The sequence below is a fragment of the Mesoplodon bidens genome (genome assembly GCF_964165515.1).
Source record: "Mesoplodon bidens genome assembly, chromosome: 16".
NCBI lineage: Eukaryota > Metazoa > Chordata > Mammalia > Artiodactyla > Ziphiidae > Mesoplodon > Mesoplodon bidens.
The window spans coordinates 16,011,854-16,039,345 of record NC_138173.1 but is presented as its reverse complement, the minus strand read 5'-3'; the positions used below and the strand labels follow the sequence as shown (position 1 = coordinate 16,039,345).

The window sequence follows — 27,492 nt, the reverse complement described above, 5'->3', positions numbered from 1 at the left end:
CCGGCCTGGTTGCTTGTTCCGCGCTCCGGCGGCTCTTCTCGCTCAGCGCGGGTGAGCGGCAGAGGTGGAGATGGCAGCCGCCCTGCAGCGCGTCGAACGGCTGTCCAGTCGGGTGATTCGCGTCCTGGGCTGTAACCCGGGCCCCATGACCTTGCAGGGCACCAACACCTACCTGGTGGGGACCGGTCCCAGGTAAACGTTTCCCTCCCGCACCCCGCATCCTACACACCGACCCGCGGGACGCCCGGAGCTGGGGCTGCGAGGGCTGCTCGCCGCGGGCGGAGAGGCTGTGCGCCCGCAGCCGGCACCACGGTGTCCTGCCACCCCCAGATCAAGACCACCCTGGGGGGCTTCCCTGGTGGCGCAGTGGTTGAGAGTCCACCTGCCGATGCAGGGGACGCAGGTTCGTGTCCCGGTCTGGGAAGATCCCACATGCCGCGGAGTGGCCGGGCCCCTGAGCCATGGCCGCGGAGCCTGCGCGTCCGGAGCCTGTGCTCTGCAACGGAAGAGGCCACAACAGTGAGAGGCCCGGGTACCTCAAAAAAAAAAAAAAACAAAAAAAAAAGACCACCCTGGGTAGTCAACCCTCTAGCTTACAGCTGGCTAATGAAAAAAACCACTTCGTGGTTTTGAGACCTAATTTACTTTGCATGATATTGAATGCCAGGATGCGCGTGTTTAAGCTGTTGAGAAACTAAAATCGCCTGGAGTTAATCCTGGAAAGCGTTTACTTTCCACACCTGACTTTCGCTGGTGTTTGGCCCGGAGTTTAACTTCGGTTCGCAAAAGCGATTCGTTGTGCTGAGGCCTTTTTCTTAACTCAGCAGCAGAGGGCAGGATTTTCTTGCTTCAAATTGCTCGAGTCTGTTGAAGAGCCCCCTAGCTCTTGGGAAAGAGAAGCTGACTAACTTTGTTTTTGTTGCTGTTGTGTGGCCTTATTTAAATTACTCCGCGGAGGGAATAACCTCTCTGTATTTCTAAGATTTTTCTCTTGTTCAGATGCACTCTGTTTTAGTGGAATTATGCAGAAATGGGAACATGTGATTTACTGCACCATAAGTGCATTGAGCAATTTTTGTGTAGTACTTAGTCTTTAGTATACTCTAGATAATAGAAAATGAAAATAAGATATAGTTCCGCTTGAGCCCAGAATTTAATTGTTCAGTCCGGACGTGTTACAATTAGTAAAATATAGTTGATTACTAAAAACGGTTTAATAAGTATAGTGTATTGGGCTTTCATTTGAAGTATCCACTGTATTTGCCTTTTTCCAGTAAATCACAATTTTAGAAGCAGCAGGATGGAGGGTCTGGAAGTACTGCACATTAAGCAGAAAGCAACAAGTTGAGTCCAGGGTAAACAAGGCAGGGTCAGAGCTTTAAGCTGCCTCCGGAATCGAGGAGAACAGAAAATTAAGCAGAAAAAATACCTGATATCTGACGTAGAGTCTGGGTTAGCTGAGACTCCCTCACCCTAGGAAATCCATAGGTATGCTCTTCATTTTTCAGTGTGTCATCTTAAATGAGCTCTAAAAGACAGTACCTAATATGAAAATTGCATGTAGTCAAAATTACCCTAGAAAGTCTCTCAGGAAAACACTATATTGGAGATCAGTGTACTCTCTCAGTAAGTTCAGCACAGCCTGCTTTTCTTCCAGTGGTGAAACAGATGGCGGGTTCTGTTTGAAAACCAGATGAAGAAGTCGGCTTAGGTTTAGGCGCCATGTTGTATGAAAAATCCATACTGTGTCTTTAAACACTAGAATCACACACTGCGTGGCAAGGTGCTGGTGCTAAAAGACACGAGGAACCTGAAACTGATTGAGGGAAGAGCAGATTCACGGCCTTCCATCTTACACTGCTTAGACTACTAGCCACATAAGCTTAGGGAGTGGAACGGCCAGTGGAATCACTCATAGGTGAGAGAGGGGTGATGATGAACCCATGTAGTTGAACTAGAATAAGTTAATGTACAGATGCTGCTGCTCTGCTGTATAAAGTAGATGTTAGGTGGCTAGTAATGAATATTAGTTGGGTCCAAGTAAGTGGTTCTGATAATGGTATCCATCTGTTCCACTAAGATCACAGGTGCCTCCTGTATCACTAAACCCAATGGCATTTTTCCATTTCCATCTTATTTGAACTTCAATATCTATTGATGCTGTTGACCACTCCCTCCTTGATTTGCTTAACACCGCATTCTCCTGGTTTCCTCTCACCTCTCTAGCTACTCTTATACAATGTCCTTTATAGAATCATGCTCTCTACCAAGTATTTTAAGTGTTTGAGCCCTTCACAAGGCAATCCTACTCTTTCTTCTGTTCCCATTGTTATGTTCTTTACCTAGGGGATCTTGTCTACTTCCTTGGCTTCACCTGTTTTATTCATTAATAACTCCCAAATTTATAGCTCCAGTGTAGACAAATCCAAGCTTCATCTTCAGATTAGGATAGCCAACTGGTTTCTTAAATCTCTAGTTGGAGCCTCACAGCCACTTGAAACTCACTGTTTCCTACTGGTCTTCTTCCAGTCATCCAAATCTTGGTGAAGAGACCCATCCCCACGTTTGATCGAGGCAAATACTTCCGTACCCTCCTTGACATTTTGCTTTGCTTCCTGCATACACACATCCAAGCCATTAAGAAGATCTCAGCATTTTCACCGCTGTCACCCAGTCCAAGCCAGTACAACTCTTGCTTAGGCTTTTGAAATAGTCAGGCTTCTCTGCATCTACTTTTGTCCCTGTTCAATTCATTCTCCCCGACGTAGCCAAAGGAGTATTGTGGGGTTCTTGTTTTTTGTGTTCTGGTCTCTTATCCTGCAGCAGGGTAGCCTAGCTTATTCACTGGCTAGTTTCAGGGTTCCAGTGGAGTGAGAGGAAGCACGGAAAGACCTGGAGGCTGAGGCTTACGAATGGCAAGCCGTCACTTTCACGTCAGTCTGTTTTCAGTAGGAAAACCCAGTGTAAGTCCACACTCAGAGGATGAGGAAACAGACTGCCATCCTTGATGGGAGGAGCTTCAAAGTGACATTTCAAGGGACATTATTATACGTAGGTGAAACGTGAAACTTTTTTTTCCTTGCAGTATACTTAAAATGAGGTCTGTTTGTAAAGTAGTAATACGACTTGGTCTTATCTTAAGTTGCCCTTTAATAAAACACCTCTGGTATTTTTTTAAAGTTTTTGGAGACATAATATTTCGTACTGACTCTTTTAAATGTTATTTGATAAAAAAAAGAAAGCCTTCATTCATAGTAGAAACATTTCTAAGTGCCTACTGTGTCTCAGGCAATATACTAGGAGTCTCCTATGGACTTGGTAGAAAAAATACACACTTAACAATAGTTTTGCTTTCACTTGGCTTGGCGAATTGTAGATACCATAAATCAAATAGCCCCCAGGGAATTCCCTGGTGGTCCAGTGGTTAGGACTCCATGCTCTCACTGCCGAGGGTCTGGGTTCAATCCCTGGTTGGGGAACTAAGATCCCACTAGCCTCAGTGTGGCCAAAAAAATCCCCCCAAAACAAAAAACATATAGCCCCCAAAATGGATATATAATTTACCATTTGATGAGGCCGATGAAGAGTAAGTCTAGAGTTCTGGAACCGTATAATTAAAGATTTTAATCTAGTCCCTGTCGAGAGGTTTCGTAAGGGTGTGGCAATTCAGTTGACATCGGAAGTCACAGAGGAGATGTGTCTGGCTGCACTGAAAACTTTGTGATTCACCAAGATAACAGAGTTGGATTTTTTGGGAAATGGAAACTAGAAGGCCTTGTGCTATTCTGATCTCCGATCTGTCCTCACCCTGAGTCAAGCTCCTCTCCCATCCGGCCGCATGGGTTCTACCCACCCGGCCTCAGAGCTTTCATGCCTACTTTCCTCTCTGTCTCCCACTTATCCTTCTCTTCACCCAGCCAACCTCACGCATCCTTTAGAGCTCTGGTAAAATAACATTTCCTCAGTAATGCCTTCCCTGACGCCTCACACTGTGTTAGGTTAATGTAATACACTGCCTTAGCATTCCATACTTGTCATGGCCCTTATGTCAATAATAAAATGATTTTTTGTGTTTAGGAAGAAGCTTAATGTATTTCCCCAACTCCACTCCCCACTAGACTATAAATTCAGTGAAGGCTTATTTATTACTATATCTCTGGCACCTAGCACAGAGCCTTGTACATAGTACAGTAAATATTTGCTGAATGAATGAGCATTCTCTTTTTCCCTTCATTTGCTCTGTTAGGATTCTATTACTGCTGGATAACTGCAGTTTTAACCAGTCTTCCTTCCTCTTTCTGATCAGCCCATAGACGCCAAATGAATTTCCCTAAAGCGCTCACACTTACTGTGATGCCTAGTACAGAGGGATTCAGTAAACATTTGAATGGACCAATAATAGCCAGATCTTCCAAAGAGTATTTCCACATTCCTCCTCTGCCTAGAACCTCTAAAAGACGGAGTTTTAATCTTTACTATTAAAATTGTAAATACCTTGAGGGTGAGTATACTATTTCTTCTTAATAGGAAAAGGCAGTCTAGTGGACTCGTTGGGGTTAAGAAGCTGGGCTCTGATTATCAGGTCCCAGTACCTGGCTCATGGCTGTGGACAAGACAGTTGATTCGCTAAGGGTCAGATTCCTTATCTATACAGTGAGAGTTGTATCATACCCACCTCAGACGGATGTTATGAGGATTCAGTGAAATTTAAGTGAAGATTCATATCTAAAGTACTTAAATTCTAGCACGGGGAAAGCACGTCAGCTATTACTTTACTCACTTTTTCCTCCCTTATAGCATCCAGACAATACTGGGTTTATAGTAGGTGCTCAGAAAGTACTTACTGATTTTGTAAGAGGGACAGCAAATTGACAGAGACCATTTAATAGCTATCTCAGTGTTGATAGAAAATACCTAATTGAGGAAGTTGATGCCACTAACTCCCATTAGTTGAAGAATTGTTTTCTCCGTTCACGTAGCAGATTGTTACTGCATGCCAGGCCCTGTGCTCTGGTGAATAAATTGGTCACAGACCTGTACAGATGCTTCTGCACTCTTCTCTTGTCCCCTGGATTAGCATAACTCGCATTTGCAAAATGACATCCTAAGACGGGGTATTGTCTGGGCTGTGAAGGACACAGCCCACCTGGAGATGACAGTGTCCGGTCCTCTGCACTAACTCTTCACAGACATCGTTGATAGACTTGCTGTTTGTTAAGGAGGGAACAACCTTTTTTTCCAGTTTACAACTGAGGTTGTACTTAAGCCACATGAAGAATGATTCTAGGTGCTTCCCATGTAGTCCACTTCCTCCAGAGACGCACAGTGTATCTTGAATGGACAAGTGACTGTGAAACCGAGTCCCCCTAAAGCCACGTTTCCTTACCGAGTTTACGACTAATCTCTCTATCCAGAACTTTATTCCCTTTCTTGTCCCCCTCTGCCCTCAGTCCTGTGCTACCTAAATATTCATCCACCAGAGTCAGATGACTAAAACTGCTGTTGTCAGCAGCATCGTTCATGTACTAAAATTGCTGTTACACATGTCGTCATTAACATACAAAATCAGGTTGTTTCTCCAGGGCAAGATGGGTTTTTGTCTTGCAAGAAAGGCATGGCACGTAGCAGATCATTCGTAAACAGTTATTGATGAATTAATACACAAATAGAATGACTGAAACTTTGCATCAAGATGAATCATCTCTCCCCCAGCCTGAATTCGGGAGGGATTCCTGTGAAACAGCGTGAATTTAAGAAGTCAGTGAATTGGTTCTGGAGGAGGAAAATGTCACCCCGATTTCTTCCAGAAAACTTCAGAGAGAAAGACCATCATCCCATAAAATAGTGAGAAAGGGCAAACAAAGTGGAAGGTGGGTTCAGAACCACAAGCAGAAAAAGATAACTAATGAGGTGGTCTGAGTAGAGAAAGGAAGCAGCTCAGACACTCCCCGACACTTCCCTGCTGCCTGCACTTTCACATAAGGCAGCCCGTGTAAAACTTCGGTGATCCGTTTTGTGTTTCGTGCAGAAGACTAGGTTTCCTTCGGGTACCATCGAATCAGATGCTTTCATATCTCCGAGACATTTGAGGATGTTGTAAAAGACCTCAAAGGCCGCGTGGATAAAAGCGTGTCTTCTGGCGCCAGAATACCTGGGTGCAAATGCTGCTTCTGCCCTGTCTTTGCAGAGTAACCTTGGGCAAGTTACTTGATTTCTGGATATAATAATGAAATGCCTACTTCAAAGCGGTGTTACGAGAAATACAATTGTTAAAATATGTCAGGTCCTTGGAACAGTGCCTTATTTCTTTTAAGTGCTGTGTAAGTGTTGAATACCATTGCTCTTATTCCTTGTTCAGACTCACATTTATCTATGAGTTTTTTTCAGAGAACTTTCTGAAGGTGAGATGATTATAGTTAAGCTGAAATAACATGCAGCTGGTTTTCAAGCACGTTGGAAGCAAGGCAATTTGTGCAGTTTCTTTAATGTAAATCATCTGTGTGAGAAATATGCTGATACAGACTCTGTGTTCTGACTGTATGATTATCTTCCATTTAATTTTCAGGAGAATCCTCATTGACACTGGAGAACCAGCAATTCCAGAATATATCATCTGTTTAAAGCAGGCTCTGACAGAATTTAACACAGCAATCCAGGAAATCATAGTGACCCACTGGCACCGTGATCATACCGGAGGCATAGGAGATATTTGTAAAAACATCAATAATGGTAAACAGAAAACATTCATTAAGCTCATTGAAGAAAACTGCATCTTCGGAATAATTTACTTCGGTTAACAGAGCTAAGTAAGCTAGTAAACCATTTACTAGCTTACTTACATATTTAACTGGTACTTTCAGAAATTACTGTAACTTGAACACTATCCCCAGTTTTAACAGAAGAGGAAAGGAAAGGTCCTATTTTCTATTTCAGATCTCTTTTCCCTCTTATTTTTCCCCTTTGCCCAGTGATGAAGATCAGTTTTAATTTAGTTTGTATGACAATTACTATTTCAGATTTTATAATAACTAACTACTGTTGAGCATTTACTGTGTGCCAGGCACTGTGCTGACATTTGGCCTGAGTACTGTGAGGTGGTATGTTCTTGTCCACATTCTAAATGGGACCTCATGTCTTCCATAACATAAGGCAGTTACCACAATAAACTGAAATACTGGGGAAAGATCATTGTATTGATAATTCTCTGAAACCTATTCAGTACTGACACCTTACCATCTCCTTTATTCCCTCATCCCACCATCACACACATAGATTCATCCATCCATCCATCCATCCATCCATTCATCCATCCATTCATCCATCCATCCATCCATCCATCCATCCATCCATCCATCCTTTCCTTTAGTGAATACTGGAGGCACTGCTAAATCCAGGTGCCATTCTTGGCACATGGGACCTAGCAGTGAGCAAAACAAAGACCGCCTTCATGGAGCTTCGTTCTAGTTGGGAAGGTAAATGGTAAATGAATCTTAGGTCAGATGGTGACAGGTGCTATGAAGAAAAATGAAGCTACATGAAGGCAAGAGGGGAGAGAGTAAAGCAGAGGAGGGTGAGGGCTTCCCTGGTGGCACAGTGTTTGAGGGTCCGCCTGCCGATGCAGGGGACGCGGGTTCGTGCCCCGGTCTGGGAAGATCCCACATGCCATGGAGCGGCTGGGCCCGTGAGCCATGGCCGCTGAGCCTGCGCGTCTGGAGCCTGTGCTCTGCAGCGGGAGAGGCCACAACAGTGAGAGGCCCGCGTACCGCAAAAAAAAAAAAAAAAAAAAAAAGCAGAGGAGGGTGGTAGCAGTGGTGTCTGGGGTGGAGGGAGAGGGGGTGAGCTATACGGTGTCTGAGAGGAGGGCACACCCAGCAGAGGGCATTGCCGGGGCAGAGACACTGGAGTGGGACTTTGTGTGTGTCCAAGGCACAGGAAAGACAAGGAGGTCAAGAACATTCATTCACAAAAGGGATGCATGTAGACATTCGACTCGTATTTTTTAATGTTTGTAATTATCTTTTTAGGCCTTGAGACTATAATTGGGACACCAAGATATTCTCAGGCACAGCCCCCAATATCACCAGGCGGCCCACTGTAAAGACCTGTCTCCCCTCACTCTCTTACCCTCTAACCTCCTTTCTTCCAATCCGAAGGGACTGCCCTCTGCAGGAAGTCATTCTGTCTTAGTCTGACCTGTCCTCACCTTTCTTTCTCTTGTCCATCATTAAATTTTGTGAATTAAAAAACTATGCCAAGGATCCTTAATTAGCTTTGGGCAGCTCTTTTAGCATGCAGGTCAGCTTGAAAAATTGAAATGTTTATGGCCCCCTTTCTCTCCTTCATAAGTCAGCTTTATTGAGCTTGAATTTACATACATAAAATGTACCCATAAAATGTATAGTTTGGCAAACACCTATGTGACCACTCCAGACAAGATAAAGAACGCTCCCACTGCCCCAAAAAGAGGTCCCCTCGTGCCACTCTGCAGTGATTCCCCCTCCAGCTCCAGCAACCACTCATCTGCTTTATATCACCGTAGATTAGTCTTGCCAGTGTTCTAAAGTTTCCTAGAATGGAAGAATACGGCATCACTCTTTGGCTTCTTGCACGTTAGCATCTTGTTTTTGAGATTCACCCGTTTCATCATCAGTAGCTTGTTCCTTGTTGCCAAGTAGTCATCCATGGTAGGAATATACCACCATTTGTGTATCCATTCACCTGTTACTGGCCATCTGACCCACTTTCTTTAAATTAAAAATTAAAATAGTTTGGGGTTCCCTACAAATAATGAATATTTATATGATAGATTACCTATTGTGTTGATTTAAAGAAAATCAGAAAGAAATTTGACACTGCTTTATAGCCATGAAAACTTTAATACTTGTTTGAGAAGTGGCTTGTTGTGTTTCGTTCTGAACTTTATTGAAGCTAGACCAGCTACATGCAGACCTTGAGTTCCTCAGCACTGAAATTGTTCAGGGGGACCTTTTAGGATCTCCCCCCAAAAGTTCCATGTATTTCTTCATTCTCTAAATCCTTAATCACTAGCATTCTTGTTCCATTTTGCTTTTTAATTTCTTTGTATTCCATATTTTAATAGTTTAAATTTTTTTTTTTTTTTTTTTTTTTTTTTTTTTTTTTTTTGCTGTACGCGGGCCTCTCACTGCTGTGGCCTCTCCCGTTGCGGAGCACAGGCTCCGGACACACAGGCTCCGCGGCCATGGCTCTAAATTTTTTATAATTTTGTTTAACTATTAGTATGGCATAATTTTTCAAGTACTTTACAATGCTGACTTCCTGTGTTTTTACAGGCCACACCAAAATTATGAATGCCATTTATAAGATTTCTATGGGAAGTTACGGTAGCTCTGAAGTAATCTGCCTGCAAAAATTAAAAATATGATCAGTGTGTGATTTGGGAACTCCCAGTGGCTTATGGGGAGCCAGAATTTTACCAGACATGAGAACTGTATAGGCCCAGGGTGCTCAAGTTTTTTGTTTTGGCTTGGTTTTGGGTAAATCTTGTAAAATATATTTTGTTATCTAATAATTATTACTTTGCAGCTGAAGTTGGGCCTTTGCCATGTATTTAACATCCGAGTCCTAGGAGTCAGATGTTTGCTTCTTGCTATTCAATTAGAATGTTAGAAAGTATTATACATGAGCAATATCACGTTTGTATCAGCTTAAATAATTAGCATTGGCAATGATATTATAATCCATAAACCTTAACAAATGACTGAGGGTTTCCTCCTGTTAAAATAATTACATGATAGAGACAGAAAGCAGATAAGTGGTTGCCAAGGGCTGGGTGAAGGAGAGAATAGGGAGTGAGTACCACTGGGTATAGGGTTTCGGAATGTTCTAAAATTTTATAGTGGTTATGGTTGTACAATTCTTTGAATACACTAAAAAAAAAACCAACAACAACAGTGAATTGTACATTTCAAAAGGGTGAATTTTATAGTATGTGAATTACATCTCAATAAGCTTTTATTTAAAATAATAATTACTATCATATGATTGATTTCAGCATGCCCTTCTCCATCTTGCCTGTGTAGATTGCTATTGTGAATAAGATATGTGTTTTCAAATTTGCACATAATTTTAAAAACTGGCACGGAGTTATTTTATAGTGTGACATTTGTTTTGTAATTTTGAGATAGTTGTGAGTTTTTTGGAAGGATCATCTGCCTCACAACTAGAGTTGTAGTATCTCCACTTCTTTACTGAAAAACAAAATTATGCAGATTACAAATAAAAACAAACAAAAACACGTTGCTATCTCACTCTAAAATGAAGACAGCCTTACTGTGTAACGTCAGTTCCCAGAATAGCGTATTATTTTTTGCTTCAGCCTCTCAAGATGCAAAGCAATGGAATTTGGCGCTGGAGAGGGAAGGTCTAGTTGCTGTTGTTTTATTTTTATTATATTTGCGATATTTCTATCCTTGATCCTTCCTGCTAGCCAGATTTCTATATCTTGTCAGTTTTCCTTTGCATGTCTTTTTCTCCCTCCGCATTTCCATTGATACCACTGTAGCCCTGATGCTCATTACCTTCCAGCAGGGTTATTGCAGTCACCCTGTCCCGGTCTTTCTGATCTCTCCCTCTCCAGTCTCCCCACCTACAGCTGCCATACTAATCCACCTATTAACACTATTTCAGTTTCTTACTAAAGAGTGTATGGTAGCCACATCCTGTAAAGTTTAAATCCCCCTGTTCTCTGCAAGGCACTTCAAGGCCCTCCATGATCTGAGCTCACCTTACTGTCCCACTCTTTCCAGCCAGGGTTTTGCTCTAGGCAGGTTGGTAGCACTGTTTGGCACCTATGCCATGCTCATCCTCCTTTCTGGGCCTTTACTAACACTGTTTCCCTTACCTACAGGTCTTTCTCTGAACCTTTTGCCATCCTACTCATCCTGTAAGTCACACCTCAAGTTCTATCCTATCTATGAATCCCTTTCTAATTGTTTCTCCTTTCTCTAAACACCTGCTGCTTTTATTAGCTGAATTGTCCATTTAGTATCCCTTAAGTGGGCCTGAGTATAGTTCTCTAATTGTTGCCTGTTTGTGTTTTATTTCCCCCAACTATGACAGTTTTTAAGCATTTTGGTGTCATGGTCCTTGTATTCACTGTACATAGTATACTGGTTAGATGATTGCCACTCAGCTATTGATTGGTTAAGTAACTGATTTTCTTTGTGTCAGTGAGAGTACTATGGGTTACATTTATTTTAATGGTTTCGTATCTTAGCCCCGGGTTTGGGGCTTCCTTTCAGCTTTCACAGGAAGAACTTTATACTATTAGCCTTTTATTATTAAGTACTGCCATGATGCCATAACCTCTTTTATTCTATGTTAGGCACCTAGATAGGGAAAAGTTCCCAGTTTTGGTATCACTGCCTCTTCAACACCCATCTTTTTTTTTTTAATCTTTATTTTTTATTGGAGTCTAGTTGATTTACAATGTTCAGGTGTACAGCAAAGTAATTCACTTATAGATGCACATGTATCTATTCTTTTTCAGATTCTTTTCCTATATAGGTTACTATAGAGTATTGAGTAAAGTTCCCAGTGCTATACAGTATTCAACACCCATCTTGATCTCAAACCTAGCTGAGACTGTGAAGTGCTACTTCCAAATTTTTATATAAAAGAGGAGTGACTAGAAAAAAACAAAGGCTTTTATGTAGACCTGGAAGGACATGAGAGAATAAAAAACTCTTTTGTTAAGGTGGAGGAAATAGTTACCGTCCCAGAGATACGCTGCCACAATGCATCCCATTTTCTGTTGCCTCTTACCGTTAAGACTTTGTGCAGCCAATCTCAAGTGTTCGCTCTCTGGAAGTTGATCTCGTAAAAGGCTAAATTATCATTTAAAGTGTGACTTAATATATTTTACATGTTTTGTGACTAGACAGTACCTACTGCATTAAAAAACTCCCACGGAATCCCGAGAGAAAAGAAACTGTAGGAGATGGAGAGCAACGGTATGTTTATGTGAAAGATGGAGATGTGATTAAGACTGAAGGCGCCACGCTAAGGTACATGAACGTGCTTGAGACAGGGAAGGCAGGGCTGGGGGGAGGGGTCTGTGTATACGTGTTGTAAAAAGACAAGACATACTTGCTTGTCTGAGTGAAAATACCTCAGGAGGATACCTCAGCAGATCCAGAAGACCTGCTGACACTGGTTTCTCTGGGAAGAGACATTGGGTGGCTTGAGAAACAGGGGAAAAGAGAAGGAGTTTTCACTCTATCTGCCTTTTTAAAATTCTTTGTTTACCTTCTTTTTTTTTTTTTTTTTTTTGCGGTACGCGGGCCTCTCACTGTTGTGGCCTCTCCCATTGTAGAGCACAGGCTCCGGACGCGCAGGCTCAGCGGCCGTGGCTCACGGGCCCAGCCGCTCCGCGGCATGTGGGATCTTCCCGGACCGGGGCACGAACCCGCGTCCCCTGCATCGGCAGGCGGACTCTCAACCACTGCGCCACCAGGGAAGCCCTGATTACCTTCATTTAATAAATAAAATTTAAATTAAAAAAAAATAGATGAGCATTTCCTGCTCGGGTGATTTCGGGATTTCTGCCCATCAGTCAAGTTCAGGGTTCTCTCATGCTCTCACTTCCGAAAGGTGACCCATCCCTAAAGTCAGCACGTTTCCAGCCAGACCCATAAACCCCGTGACCTATCTGAAGGATTCAAAAGGGTGTTTCAAACTCGTTAGCTTTGAAGCTGAACTAATTCTGGTTCTCTCTCCCCCACAATCTGTACTTGTTTTTTGACTTCAGAACATCTACTCTCTCAGTACTTAAGACGTTTTTTTCCTTCTAAGATAGAAGCTGACTCCTCTTCACCCACGTACTCCCCTGCGTCCCTCCCCGCGGCCCTCCCCATCTAATCAGGTTAGTTCTTCACCTCAGAAATATTTGGCAATGTCGCCTTTCTCCACGTCCACGACCACTACTTCTTGCTCAGTCTTCCTGTCTGCAGGCTCCCCGCTTTCCAATCTGACCTTCGTTCCCCGGGTCAGTTGAAACCTGGAACAACCCTCCCTGCACACAAGGTAATGTTTGTTCTCCTCACCGTGTCACAGTCTGGCCCCAGACTTCTCTGGTCTTCGCTCTCATCACTCCCCTCACAGGCACAGTTAGCAAGGACACTCTGTGCGGCCGTGCTGTTGCTCGTGCCTTCCCCTGGACTACGCATTGCCCCTTCCCCGCAACTCGTCTCCCTGACAGGCTCTTATCTGTTCATGCTTCAGACCTAATCCACGTTACTTACTTCAAGAACCCTTTCCAGGCATAACTCACTATTCCCTCCACTAACTTTCCTATAACCTTTATTACTTTGTATTAAACTGTATTGTAAGTTTTTTTGTATGTAAGTACCTGCAAAGGTAATCAACTCCTTAGCTTCACAATATTAGTTAATTCTAGTCGCTATGGTCAACCAACCCAGAAATGCATAACGGCTCAAACGTGAAAGAAGTTTACTTCTCAGTCACGTAAAGTCCAAAACGGGGTGCTGACTAGTGAGTGACCCTCCTGTAAGTGAGGTTTCAGGCTCCGTGCATCTTGTGATTCCATTAACCTCACTCCTTGGCTTCCGAGGTCGCCGTGCTCACCTCCATCAACCCAGCGGGTGGAGAAAGAGCATGAAAGGGATCTTACCTGGAAGGTTTTCACAGACCCGGCCATCTCTTGCATTGGCTATAAATTCAGTCACGCGCCACTCCTGACTGTGCAGAGACCGGGAAATAGAGCTTAACTTCGTGCCCAGGAAAAAGAGGGAATAGGTTTGATGACAAGCTAGCCACTCTGACACAGGCAGGTCCCAGATTCATCTTAAGATCCTCAGTCCCTGGCACTTAGGAGGTAATGGGTATTTATCCTACACATAGTAAATTTACTAGCTCCAAAGAGGCGAGTAAATGAACAGAAGAATGAGAAAGAGAAAATGAAGTCATGGGTATCCATGCCACCTTTCAAACCAGCGTTCCCTTTTTCTCAGTATGCAGTGATTTTAACAGAATTTAATTTATAAACCAACTAATTTCTGGGAATGTTCTTTAAATGCTCTTGTTGAAAATATGATAGTATCTCGTATAATTTGCTCATGGTACCAAAGGAAAACAAACATCATATAGCTGCTACTTCAAAAAGTATTTGGTATTCTCGGACAATACAGAATTTCTCCCATCACACACCAGCCCTAGTGAAAATGAAAGGGGTCGAGACAGTAGGTGGTTCCTTGAGTCTCCTGTCTCACAGGCGTGGGTATCACAGTACTGGTTTATCGGTTATCACAGAATTACGGATATTAGATCTATACCTAATTGCAGATTGAGAATATTCAGTCCTGGGCTTCCCTGGTGGCGCAGTGGTTGAGAGTCCACCTGCCAATGCAGGGGACATGGGTTCGTGCCCTGGTCCGGGAAGATCCCACGTGCCGCAGAGCGGCTGGGCCCGTGAGCCATGGCCGCTGAGCCTGCGCGTCCGGAGCCTGTGCTCCACCACGGGAGAGGCCAAAACAGTGAGAGGACTGCGTATCGCAAAAAAAAAAAAAAAAGAGAGAATATTCAGTCCTTGGAAGTTACTGCCACCCATCTGCCATGAACAGACCACATACTTTAAGCTTTTTATTAGAGTATTCAAACAGAAAAGCGTACCTATCATCCGTGTGCAACGGTGAGTTGCTACAAACTGAACAAATCCTATGAGCAGCATGCAGATCAAGAAACGACAATATGGTGTAGATACAGAGAACAGAGTAGTGGTTACCAGAGGGGAAGTGGGGGGGTGAAATGGGTAAAGGGTATCAACTGTACCGTGACGATGGAAAATAAATTGTTGGTGGTGAGCATATTGTAAGGTATATTGAAGTAGAAATATAATGTTGTACACATGAAACATATGTAATGTTATAAATCAATGTTACCTCAATTAAAGAAAAAAAAGATTTTTCTTAACCTAAAAAGAAGTAGGAAACAGTATCAGTGCCCCAAAGCCTCCCACATCTTGCTTCCTGTCACCGCCCCCTCTCAGTGGAATACTGTCTCACATTCATGGAGTGAATTGATGCCAAGGAGCTCCATATTATCTGAATTCTATTTAAGTTTTGTTTTACTGCATTCTGATGAAGATAAAGTATGAGAACCTATCTATTTTAAGATTTGAGAGGAAAACTAATACAGAGAATAAAAAAAGTAAACTCACTTTTTTAAGAAGACTTTGTAAATAATATTTTCCCAAAATACGAATTCTTTTTTTTTTTTTTTTTTTTTTTTTTTTTTTTTTGTGGTAGGCGGGCCTCTCACTGTTGTGGTCTCTCCTGTTGTGGAGCACATGCTCCAGATGGGCAGGCCCAGCGGCCATGGCTCACGGGCCCAGCTGCTCCACGGCATGTGGGATCTTCCTGGACTGGGGCACGAACCCGCGTCCCCTGCATCGGCAGGCGGACTCTCAACCACTGCGCCACCAGGGAAGCCCCAAAATATGAATTCTGATTACGCTAAAATCTGAATAAAACATTTAATTTACTGATGACCGTGGCTTCCAATTTCCATTTTTATCAAGTCAGTAAAACCCAATTATTTTAAATATTAACAAGAAGACTCATTGTTAAGCAAAAGTTCTATAAGAAGAAGGTTAAAATTTACTAAGTCTCCAAGTAGTCGATGACCAGTTGATCTTTTCTGCTTGCCAATTTTGAAAAAAAAAAAAAAAAAAACAGAGAGATAATATCCACCATGAACCCTTTAGTAACTAGTAGAAAGTTAGCAAGGTTTTTCAGTAAGGATTTGATTCTGGATGTAACTTTCAGGAATTTTCTAGTGAACTAAGTTTAATTTCTCAGAGAACAATCAGTCCAACAGCTTTTGTTGACTGTTCTAAATCTTCTAAGACAGCCATTGTCACAAAGTCTGTCTGTCACAGAAGTGGCGGAGCTAGATCCGTGCTCTACCTGATGCATGGGAAGGCCACCGCTGCAGTTCCTCGGATCTTTCCTAAAGCACCTCTGATGTCAGTTCCTTTTCCCCTCCTGCCTATGTGAAGAGAATTTTAACACAGTTTTTTAATGCAAGTTAAAGCATTAGCCACGCAGGTGACTGAAGAACTGGAATTTCTGATCCCCTGATTTAAGAAATCTTAATTGCCTTCAGCCTGGAAAATATCAAAGAAAGCCATAACTGAGCTCTGGCGTGGAGAGTGGGAGGGGAATAATAAAGGAGGTGTTGCAGGCACATTGACGGATAAGGCAATTTGCAGACCCTGAAAAAGATTGGGTTCCGCCCATAAATGCATTCTATGTATGATTGTTCATAGGATTGGCTATAAGATAGGATATACACCCACACCTACATATTTTTTTCCATGATGGTTTGATTTACATGTAATATGATTCAGCTAATATCTGTCATCTCATATAGATACAATAAAAAGAAGAAGAAAAGAAAAATTTTCTCCTTGTGATGAGAACTCTTAGGATTTAATCTCTTAACTTTTTTACATATCATACAGCAGTGTTAATTATAGTCATCATGTTGTACATTATATGCCTGGTACTTACATTATAATTGGAAATTTGTACCTTTTGACTCCTTTCCTCCAGTTCCTTCTCCCCTCACCAAGAACTTTACTGAACAACGTATTCACCATTTTGTTCTACTACCTTCTGCCATTATAAAGACTGAAATAAATGGAAATCTGAAGGTGCAATGTCTGGTGCAGTATATCCTGCAAATTACTTCATCTCAATTCATAGAGATCTTTTCATTCTCTTTGATGGCTGCATAGTATCCCATTGTGTGGATGTACCATACTTTATCCATAGTGCCCTATGGGTGGACATCTGTGTTGTTCCTAATATTTTGTCATTACAAATAATATAATGAATAAGTTGTATGCATTTTTTTGTATTTGTAAAGGTGTATTTTCCAGGGTAAATTTTAGCAGTGGGATTGATAGGTCAAAGGATTAATGCATATGTAATTTTGCTAGAAAATGCCAGATTCCCCTCCATATGGGCTATACCATTTTTTCACTCCCACCAGCAACATATGAAAGCACTTTCTTCTCATAGTCTTACCATAAAGTGTGTGTGTATGTATATACACATATATACATACATATATCGATTTGAAGAAAATGTGTTCTTAAATAATAAGAGCACACTATCTGAGTAGTGGAATGATTGGTGATTTTTATCTCCTTCAAGTACTTTCCTTTTCTGTTTTCCAAATTTGTTGTAATCAGTACTTACTACATAGAAAATAAGAAAGAAGACGTGGCAAAAGTATTAAATTTGCACTTCAGAGTGAGAAATTTGATTTTGCTAAAGGAGAGAATTTTCTGATGATAATTTGCAGTGGGCCACAAGAGAAAAAGGAGCTATTTTAAAAACTTACTGACATCATTTATTCGTGTCTTGTCCAGAGATAAAGACAGAAAACAATTTACTTCTCAAAATTTCTTCTAAGCCTAAGAGTTCATAATTGTTACTATTTCTTCTTTCTTCTTTCAACCAGAGTTATATACACACCTGGCCACACTGATGATCATATGGCCCTACTTTTAGAAGAGGAAAATGCTCTCTTCTCTGGAGATTGCATCCTAGGGGAAGGAACAACCATATTTGAAGACCTCTATGATTATATGAGCTCCCTGAAAGAGTTATTAAAAATCAAAGCTAAAGTTATATATCCAGGTGGGTAATATTATTAATCTAGCAAACCATTTGTGTCAAATGATGAGGAAGATTCATTTTGGTTTGTCTGTGTGTGTTCTTTGTGGTTTCAGCCTTGAAGAGATACATATAAATTGCTTCTTTCTAAATTACACCCCTAAGTCTTGTCTAGAAATACAATTAAAAAGAAGACCGAGAGTTGTATTAATAACTTTTTTAAAAGATATGAGGGTTATTTTTTAACATCTGCACAGCTATTAATAGAACTATTAAACAAATGAAATAAACTTACTGGAACAAGAAAATTTTTTTCATTCCGTAAGCTATCTTTAGTTTTGTTAACTTGATTTCTGTTGTGGACTACATTTTAGCCATGTAACCAACCTTGGGTAACATTTGATGTCTGAGCTTTAGTTTTTTAACTCACTGTATGGAAATATCAATAGCTTCTATATCAACTGTAAAATTGTGTATTTATTTCCGTTCTCCAGAAAAAGAAACCTGTTGTTAGTATATTAGCTATCACTGCCCTGCTTTACAATACGAATCTCTCCTCCATCCTGAAAGCTAAGAAAGATACAGTACCTAACAAGAGGCCCCCAGAAGGAAAAAGAGACTCGATTACTTAATTTTTTAAGTCCTTCCAACTTGTTCCTAACCGAAGAGCCATGGAAAGATCTGTAAATACAGTGTCTTCAGTACCTTCATATTCTCTCATGAGTTCCCACTGCTGAGGGGATAGAAAACATACAGTGAGGCTGGGCATTTGGATTAATATTGTGACATAAAAGGAGTGGAGGATGACAGCTATTTTGAAAGAGAAGACAGTAGACATTTGATGCACCCACATTGGAGCAAAGCTAATGAGAGCCTGCCCGGTGCAGGTTCTTGGAGTGTTGGCTTCAGTAAATCCAGTGAACTGGCTTATTGGCACAGCAGGAGCTCATATGTCAATGACGGTCTATAGCCATAGCTACCATATATTAAAGCCTGCTACCCTACCCGCCAGGTGCTGTGCAGGGACCTTCACAGAGCTGTCCTCACAAAAAACCAGAGAAGCAGGTAGCTGAAGAAATAAACTCGGAGATTCATAGACTATCCCAGCCACACAGCTAGTAAATGATAGTCGGTATCCTAAAGCCCATGCTCTTTACCTAACAGGTTTGTCTGCTTCTGGTATTTTGTTCTCAACCCTCTTGCAGATTTGTGTAATATATTCATTGTCACTGCCTTAAAGAGTGAGTAAATTCCAATATAACTTTTCCAGGTTATCAACTTTTCTGAATTGCTGGCCTATACATAAGATTCTTAAAGTTCTCCTGTGGTTCTTGTGAATTTTTTTTTTTTTTTTTTTTTTCTTTTTGCGGTATGCGGGCCTCTCACTGTCGTGGCCTCTCCCGTTGCGGAGCACAGGCTCCGGACGCGCAGGCCCAGCGGCCATGGCTCACGGGCCCAGCCACTCCGCGGCATATGGGATCCTCCCAGACCGGGGCACGAACCCGTATCCCCTGCATCCGCAGGCGGACTCTCAACCACTGCGCCACCAGGGAGGCCCTCTTGTGAATTTTTAATAGCTCTTGGTCACTTACATGAAGCTACCTTTTACATTCCCCTTTTCAATCTTTGATAGCATAGTGGTTAAGAGCACAGAGTGGTTAAAAGCTCCTGAATCAGAATCCCAGCTCCACCCCTTCTTAGCTGTGTAACTGTGGGCAGATTATTTACCCTCCCTATGCCTCAGTTTCTGCTGTACAAAGAGGATAATTAAAGTATCAGTCCCTCCTTCATGGGATTCTTGTAAGAATAATGTATGTTAAGCATTTAGAGCAATGTCTGGCAAATAATGAACACTCTGTAAATATTACCTATTGATACTGTTGTGGTTACTGTTTTTATTGCTGTATTTTTATTGTTAAATTTTTATTTTCTAACTTTTAATGAACACAATAATATATAGATTTTGATATAATTCTCTAATGTTTTTTGGCATTATATGTAACTTTTAAATCTCTTATTACCTGTATAGTTTTCCAGATAATTCTTATTTGTCATGTATTTAGTATGCCTTTTCAATATACTATATGAAATATTTTTAAATAGAGTAAAGTAACTTCAGTTGTACTTAAAATTTTTTATCTGGTTGAAATCATTTTTGTAATTATTCTGATGCAGGACATGGCCCAGTAATCCATAATGCCGAAGCTAAAATTCTACAATACATCTCTCACAGGAATATCCGAGAACAGCAAATTCTTACATTATTTCATGAGAACTTTGAAAAGTCATTCACAGCAAGGGATCTTGTAAAAGTTATTTACAAGGTAATTTTCATTTATCTTATTTGTTCAAAGCCACAATTTTAATAGAATAATCTATTCAGTTGACTATAGATGTGGTAAACTCATCACATCCCAGAGCAGAATGAGTCTGTTAATTTTTTAAGTAATGTCACTCGTATGGATTTGAGACCATCAATCTCAACTTTCTAGAACACAGAAGTTAGACAAACACTGGCCCACAGAACAGAAATAACCATCCTGAGCTATTATTAAGCCTTTTATACTCCACTCTGTAGGGGAGACCATTGCCAACAGCCTGGCGGTTAATCTTTGTTATGATTCGTGTATTATTCTAGCCATCTTGATGATCCGGTGTCCTGACCGGCAGCAAGTAAGGGGCGACCTGCTAGAGACAGCTGCTGGGATAATAGCAGTGAGAAGTAGCAGCAATGCTAACAATAGATTAAAAGGAGAAAGGCCATGAAGAAGAGCACGAGTAGAGTCACTTAGTACAGAGAGAAAGGGCCCCTCACTCAGTGGCCTCTGAGCACGTCACTGTATGACAGCGCTGTGTGGCAATCCGTCAGTATAATTCAGTTTTTCAGCAAGTGTTTATTAGATAACCTGCTTCGGCGTTAAGAATGGAATAAGATTATCTGGGTTTTAAAATTCCCACTACCATAACCTGTATGGCATTAAGATACCTGAGAGTATAACTAAAGATGAGCTTGAAAAGGAACCTGGTTTCAATTAGCAAAGGACCATAATGTCCCATGGGCCTAATTTATCAAAAACCAGGTATCTCAATGTGCTTTGTTTTAAAAGGGAGGAATGGGCTTCCCTGGTGGCGCAGTGGTTGAGAGTCCGCCTGCCGATGCAGGGGACACGGGTTCGTGCCCCAGTCCGGGAAGATCCTACATGCCACGGGCTGGGCCCGTGAGCCATGGCCGCTGGGCCTGCGCGTCCGGAGCCTGTGCTCCGCAACGGGAGAGGCCGCAACAGTGAGAGGCCAGCGTACCGCAAAAAAAAAAAAAAAAAAAAAAGGGAGGAATGAATGATTAAAAGGGCTGACAGTAATAAGTGCCAGGAGCAAAAGGGTAATAATGTAAATGTTTAAATTCTGCAAAAGAGTTCATTTCCTCATAATACTAAAGTTTAGCTGCTCCAGACTATACATTGAAACATGGGTGGTTTTTTCTAACCCAAGTGCAGACAGCAGAACTCTCTGATAACCCTCACAGATGGGTCATCCAGTGACTATGCAGGCCTCAGAAATGCTGGTTCTGCTTTCAGAGACGTGTTCAGAGATGTGTTCACTGCACACATGTGTGAAGCACCTGTCACATATAGAACAGCATTAGGTGTTGCAGAGACATTTATTCATTCCACACATGTTTACTGAATGCCTTCATGTGCCACACACTGGACTAGGTGCAGAGACACAGAGATGACGACAGATCCCTGCCCTCAAAGGACTCGTGGTTTAGCGAAGACAGACATGTTAAATAGATTCTTGTAATTCTGGCTGTATCATAATAGCTCCCATTTTTGAGCACATTACTATGTGTTAGACAGTGTTCTAAATGCTTCACATTTACAATTGTAATTTGAAGTACTTAATTTCAAGTACCTTGAATTTTCACTGCATAAAGGTATTGTTATTCCAACTTAACAGATTAAAAATAGACTTAAAAAGTGTGAGTTAAGTAAGTTCTCCAAGGGCACAAAACTAGCAGATGTCACACACTCAGATGTCAGAAGTCAGATACTCAAATCTTGTGTTTTTCTATCACACCAAGCTTCCTGCAAGGCCCATACATAGTACGTCAGGGCATAAAGGAAAGAGGAGTCGTTTCTGCCTAGTGAAGATGCAGGGTGATGAGGCTTGTCCAGAAAAGCTTCAGAAACTTAATTATTGAATCGGATCTTGAAGAAGGAGTAAGGCCAGAGTACAGGAGAAGAGAAGTCATTCTAGACAGAAGGAAAGATGTGTTCAAACACTGGGAGTCACAAAAGCATCGTGTGTGTTTGAAAAGCCACAAAGAAAACGCATCTGACTGGAGCCCAGAATGTATATTGTAGATGGGCAGGGAGGGGGTCCCAGGAAATGAGGCAAGAAAGGCAGGCATGGCAGGTCAGGGGAAGCCCTTGGTTGCCATGCTAAAATAATTTGGGCTTCAGCCAATAATAAGCTGGGAATGACCACCCAAGGATCTTAGGCAGGGAGTCACATAATTAGACCTAGAAAATCACACTGGTGGATATAATATATGGTACTGGAGCTTCAGGGAGTTTGGGCTGGGAGGTTTCTGCTTGGGAATCATTAACACATGACGTTGCGGTGACAAGTTGATCAAGTAAAAAGAGAAGAGAATCAATGATACAATTCATCATGAACATCAGTATTGAAGAGAAATCAGGGAAGAATATCCAGGATGAAGATGAAATCATAAGAGGTAGAATAACCAAGGGAAAAGAGAAGAGTTCTTCCAAACAGAGAGACTAGCCAGTTGTTTTCAGGTAAAATGAGGACTGAAAAGAATTCCTTGAATTTTGATTAAAATATAATTCAATGATCTTTGCAAAACATTTTCAGGGAGCTGAGAAATGGAGATAGTAAACATAGTCAAGAAGATTGGGGCTTCCCTGGTGGCACAGTGGTTGAGAGCCCGCCTGCCGATGCAGGGGACGCGGGTTCGTGCCCCGGTCCGGGAAGATCCCACATGCCGCGGAGTGGCTGGGCCCGTGAGCCATGGCCGCTGAGCCTGCGCGTCTGGAGCCTGTGCTCCGCAACGGGAGAGGCCACAACAGTGAGAGAAAAAAGAAGCTTGACTTCAGGAAAATTCTTATTTAAAGAATATAAGGAGACAAATACTGTATGTTGCCACTTGTAATGTGGAATCTAAAAAATACAACAAACTAGTGAATATAACAAAAAAAGAAACAGACTCACAGCTATAGAGAACAAATTAGTGGTTACCGGTGGGGAGAGGGAAGGGGGAGGAGCAATAAAAGGGTAGGGGAGTATAAACTGTTATGTATAAAATAAGCTACGAAGATAAATATATTGTACAACATAGGGAATAAAGCCAATATTTTATAATAACTACATGGAATATAACCTTTAAGAACTGTGAAGCACCATATTGTACTTAACATTAATATTGTATATCAAGTAAACTCCAATAAAATTAAAAATATATACTTAGAAAAAAGAATAAAAGGAATATTTATTTTGTTTACCATTCAGATAATAGTTGTCAGTATTACATTACTAGCTTGACAAAAATAAAGGTAAAATTGTAAGTTTTAAGTTGGAAACATACATACTTTTAATAAAAATGTGCAAAGACATTATCATGTAACCTAATAAATAGACCATAGGGCCAACTGTCTGTAGAATCATCAAAACTACCTAGAATGACTTTTATGTTTATTTCTTCATTCATTTATAAAATACTGAGTTCCCACTATGTGCCATTTTGCTAAGCACTGGGTATTCAGTAGTGAACAGATGCTACTACTGTACTGTCTTTATGGAGCTTACAGTCTGTTTTGCCTATAAGTATATTTCTAATAATATAGTGACTCAAAGCAAGACATATATAAGATGAAACAGTGTTATTACTCTGTAAAACTGTATTTGAATTAAGACTGTATTATTTTGCCTTTTTTCTTTAAAAGTTTCAAAAAGATTAACTCTGTTCTTTTTTAAAAAAGAAATGCTTTACTTTCACTCTCATTTTTCTTTTAGGATACTCCTGAGCATTTACATAAAATGGCCGAACATAACATCATAGTTCATTTGAAAAAATTAGAAAAGGAAGGAAAGATATGTAAGTATTCTTCCAAATTTGAGTTCTTTTATTACCAGCACTTAAAATATTTGTTAACAAATGAACTAGTTTCCTTTGAGGAAAAACACCACCCACCAGAGTTCTCCCTTGAAGGTCACTGCAAGTTGGAGAGACAGTCACTAGGAAGGGTCAGTAGCAAAAGGCCAGGGGATCACAAGTTAGAACAAAAGGTTCCACAGGAATGAGAATCTCGCATGGGGGTTCCAGTCCTCACCCACCAGAATGACAGTCACGGGCATGTAGCAGGAAGAGAGCTTCTCCTCTCGCAGACCACACGACCACAAAGAATTTTACATGTATCGATTAGAAGATTTTGGAAAATCCAAAGGTCTAGCAGCAGTAAAGGTGGCAAACTCGAAGATATTAAAGCAGTAACTCTATAATTGTTCCCTAGTGTTAAGTTAATTTGTCAAGTTAATAATCTTAGAAGTTTGAGCCTTAAAAAGCAAGAGGTGCAAAGTTGGACTTTGTGTAGAAGCTTCAGCAACATCTTTATATGTACTCCCCCAAGAAAAAACCCAACTTTATATTGAGCAACAAAATTATTTTAGGAATTAATGCTTTTTCTAGTTATAAGATAACTTAAAATCTAGTGATTTGCTCATCTTTTGTTAAATTTTTACTCTGTAATTTTCTTTCCACAGTTAGCAACATGGATCCTGAGAAGAAATGGAAAGCTCATCTTTAGTTTCAGCTTAAAGAAAGATTTTGTTGTTTTATTTTTAGAGAATGGTATGTTTTCTTAACTATTAATTATTTACAGAGAATATAGCATGTGGAACATTGAAAATATACTTTAAAATAACATCATACTTATTCTAAAATATGAAATTACATTTTACACCTATAATATTAGCTATTTGTCTCACCTAGGTCTTATAACATTTTACGAAAAATTCAAAATCCAACAGTTTATCCATTTTCAATACATAAAATAAGTTTCTTTTAAAATAATTTATGTCATTTAAACTGGATATTATTCTTAGAGGTTATTTATCTATTACCAGTGGTCAGTAATACTGTTTTTTCTAGCTGCTTCAATTAACAGCACAGATTTCAGTGTAATCCTTCCTTTTCTGCAACCTTTGTCTATATCTGTAGATTACAGGCTTGTTTTCATGTTTCTATCAATTATATCATGTTTATGTATCAGTTCTATACCTCTGTATCATGTATATTTTCTCATAGTGGCATCCCACAAATGATTCATGTAAATCAACTTCTGGTAATAGAAAAATATTAAATTCCCAATTAAAGTCATTGTATATAAATAATTATTTCTGTAATCCATTAGTACAACCAACTTACTTTCCAAATTCAGGTTTTCATATATAGTCATCAACACATATATGAATTATATACCAAAGTTTTTAAAATTAGAATATTATAAGAAATTTTTTATAAGAAGTGTTTTTAAATAGTGGTTAGGGGACTTCCCTGGTGGCTCAGTGGTTAAGAATCCACCTGCCAGTGTAGGGCACATGAGTTCGAGCTCTGGTCCAGGAAGATCCTATGTGCCATGGAGCAGCTAAGCCTGTGCGCCATGACTACTGAGCCTGCACTCTTAGAGCCCATGAGCCACAACTGCTGAGCCCACGTGCCACAACCACTGAAGCCCGCATGCCTAGAGCCCATGCTCTGCAACAAGAGAAGCCACTGCAATGAGAAAGTCACACACCACAACGAAGAGCAGCCCCTGCTCACCACAACTAGAGAAACCCCACGCACAGCAACAAAGACCCAACACAGCCATAAATAAATAAATAAATAAGTTTTTTTAAAAAACTGGGATTGGTGAAAGCTTTTTTTTTTTTTGGCTTCACACGTAGCATGTGGGATCTTAGTTCCCTGACCAGGGATTGAACTCACACCTCCTGCATTGGAAGCGCAGTGTCTTAACCACTGGACCACCAGGTAAGTCCCCATAGTGAAAGCTTATTATGTGCAACAGACCCCAGTGCTACACAGCCAGCCAACCACCACCCCAAAAAAGAGACTGAAGTTTATTCTTGGAGGTGAAAGGCAGAAAAAAGTTAAGCAAAAGTCAGAACAGTAGACCTCCATTCCCCTTTCCTCACCTGTCCCCAGAACAGCAGCTTCCAAATAGATGAATGCCAGGTAGAAGATTGGAAATTTCATCTCAAGAGAGAGAATGATCTAGAGAAAAAACCTGCACAAGCCCTGCTCACAAGACCCTAATCTCGTCAGAGACCTCACTTTGAACCATTGTTATAAAACCCCTCATCAAATCCTCCCAGGTTGGGGGGAAAAAAAAAAGAAAAAACCTGCACATACAGTTATATGTGGGTTCTCCAACACAATGGCCATATCGCCCTACAATTTGACAAATCCTCTCATACACTCACCCACATATAGTTTCCAATCAGTATCTCTTAATATAAACAGAAATATCAGAAATGATGGAGCAAAACAAGCAAAAGTAAAGAAAAAAGTCAATGTAGAGAAAAAAATTTTTAATAGTATCTTTAGAGAGAGAAGGGAAAGTAGAATTTATAAAATAAGAAAGATTACTATGTAAAGTAACTGTGAAAAAGTCTTGGAAACTAAATATATATAACCAAAGTAAATAGAACAGTTGGAAAACAAAGTTGAGAAAGTTCTTGGAAAACAACAACAAAGATGGAAAATAGAAGAAAAAAGACAGAGGACTTTAAAAGGAAACCAGGAGGTACAAAATCAAAGTAACGGGTCCAGAAAGAAAAGAACTGAAAATAGGCAGAAATTATCAAAGAAGAAATACACGAAGATTTCCCAGAACCGAAGGACATGAGTCTTTCCATTGAAAGGGTCTACTTAGTGCTCAACAGTGTAAGAAAAGATAAAACAATCCATACCAAGTCATACCATTTCAAAATTTCAGAACATCAGAAATAAAGAGAAGCACTTAGAAGCTTTCAGGCTATGGGTGTGGTGGTAGGATTGGTGGTTAGAATCACTTAGAAGGGAGCATGACTCAAAATGGCACTGGCTTTTTAAATGTAACAAGGGGTTTTAGGACATAATGCCTTCACCTATCTGAGGGAAAAATTATTTGTGTCCTAGAAGTTTATAACCAACCGAATTATCAGTCATGTGTGCAGGTAAGGACTCAAAAAGTGTATCTGCCATGCACCTCTCTTTAGGGAACTGCTGGATAATGCACTCCAGAGAAACAAGAAAAAGGAAGGCCCACAGGTGCAACAGCAAATCCAATACAGAAAATTGTCAAGAGTGAGTTCTAAGGGAATTCCCTGGTGGTCCAGTGGTGAGGACTTCGCACTTTCACTGCCAAGGGCCCAGGTTCAATCCCTGGTTGGGGAACTGAGATCCCACAAGCTGCACAGCATGGCCAAAAACAAAAAAAGTGAGTTCTAAGACAAAGGGGTCTCCAAAGCCTGCTCCATATTGGAGTATGAGGAAGCGGAGGCTTCAGAGAGCAATCTCTAGGGTGGAGGAAATGAAACGTTATCTGGGATGGTTGAGGCTTTGGGGGAAAAAAACTGCTGGTAGTCAGACAACAACTCTAATTGAGCAACTGAAACGACAATCAGTTAATAGAAAACTATACTGGTGGCGGAGGGGGGAAATGAGGCAATTATTGATTCCAAAAAATAAGAATGATGCTAGGAAAGAAGTATGAAATACTATCTGACTCTTCAATTTTACATA

The 27,492-nt window shown here is 40.8% G+C and overlaps 1 protein-coding gene across 1 annotated transcript; it reads left to right on the top strand.

Annotated features, from left to right (window-relative positions):
* Positions 1-25,568, top strand: LACTB2 (lactamase beta 2). The gene is made up of 7 exons (XM_081258222.1): positions 1-192; positions 6,566-6,729; positions 11,921-12,047; positions 17,530-17,708; positions 19,860-20,008; positions 23,721-23,802; positions 24,468-25,568. Exons 1-7 carry the CDS (start codon positions 71-73, stop codon positions 24,509-24,511), a joined length of 867 nt encoding a protein of 288 aa, XP_081114348.1. The 5' UTR covers positions 1-70; the 3' UTR covers positions 24,512-25,568.
* The last annotated feature ends 1,924 nt before the right edge of the window (positions 25,569-27,492 follow it).

Bases quoted from the DNA above. Each gene is read 5' to 3' on its own strand.
- LACTB2 (XM_081258222.1), top strand. From the start codon at position 71: ATGGCAGCCGCCCTGCAGCGCGTCGAACGGCTGTCCAGTCGGGTGATT. The intron at 17,709-19,859 runs GTGGGTAATATT...ATTCTGATGCAG, and splicing joins AGCTAAAGTTATATATCCAG to GACATGGCCCAGTAATCCAT. The intron at 20,009-23,720 runs GTAATTTTCATT...TTTTTCTTTTAG, and splicing joins TTGTAAAAGTTATTTACAAG to GATACTCCTGAGCATTTACA.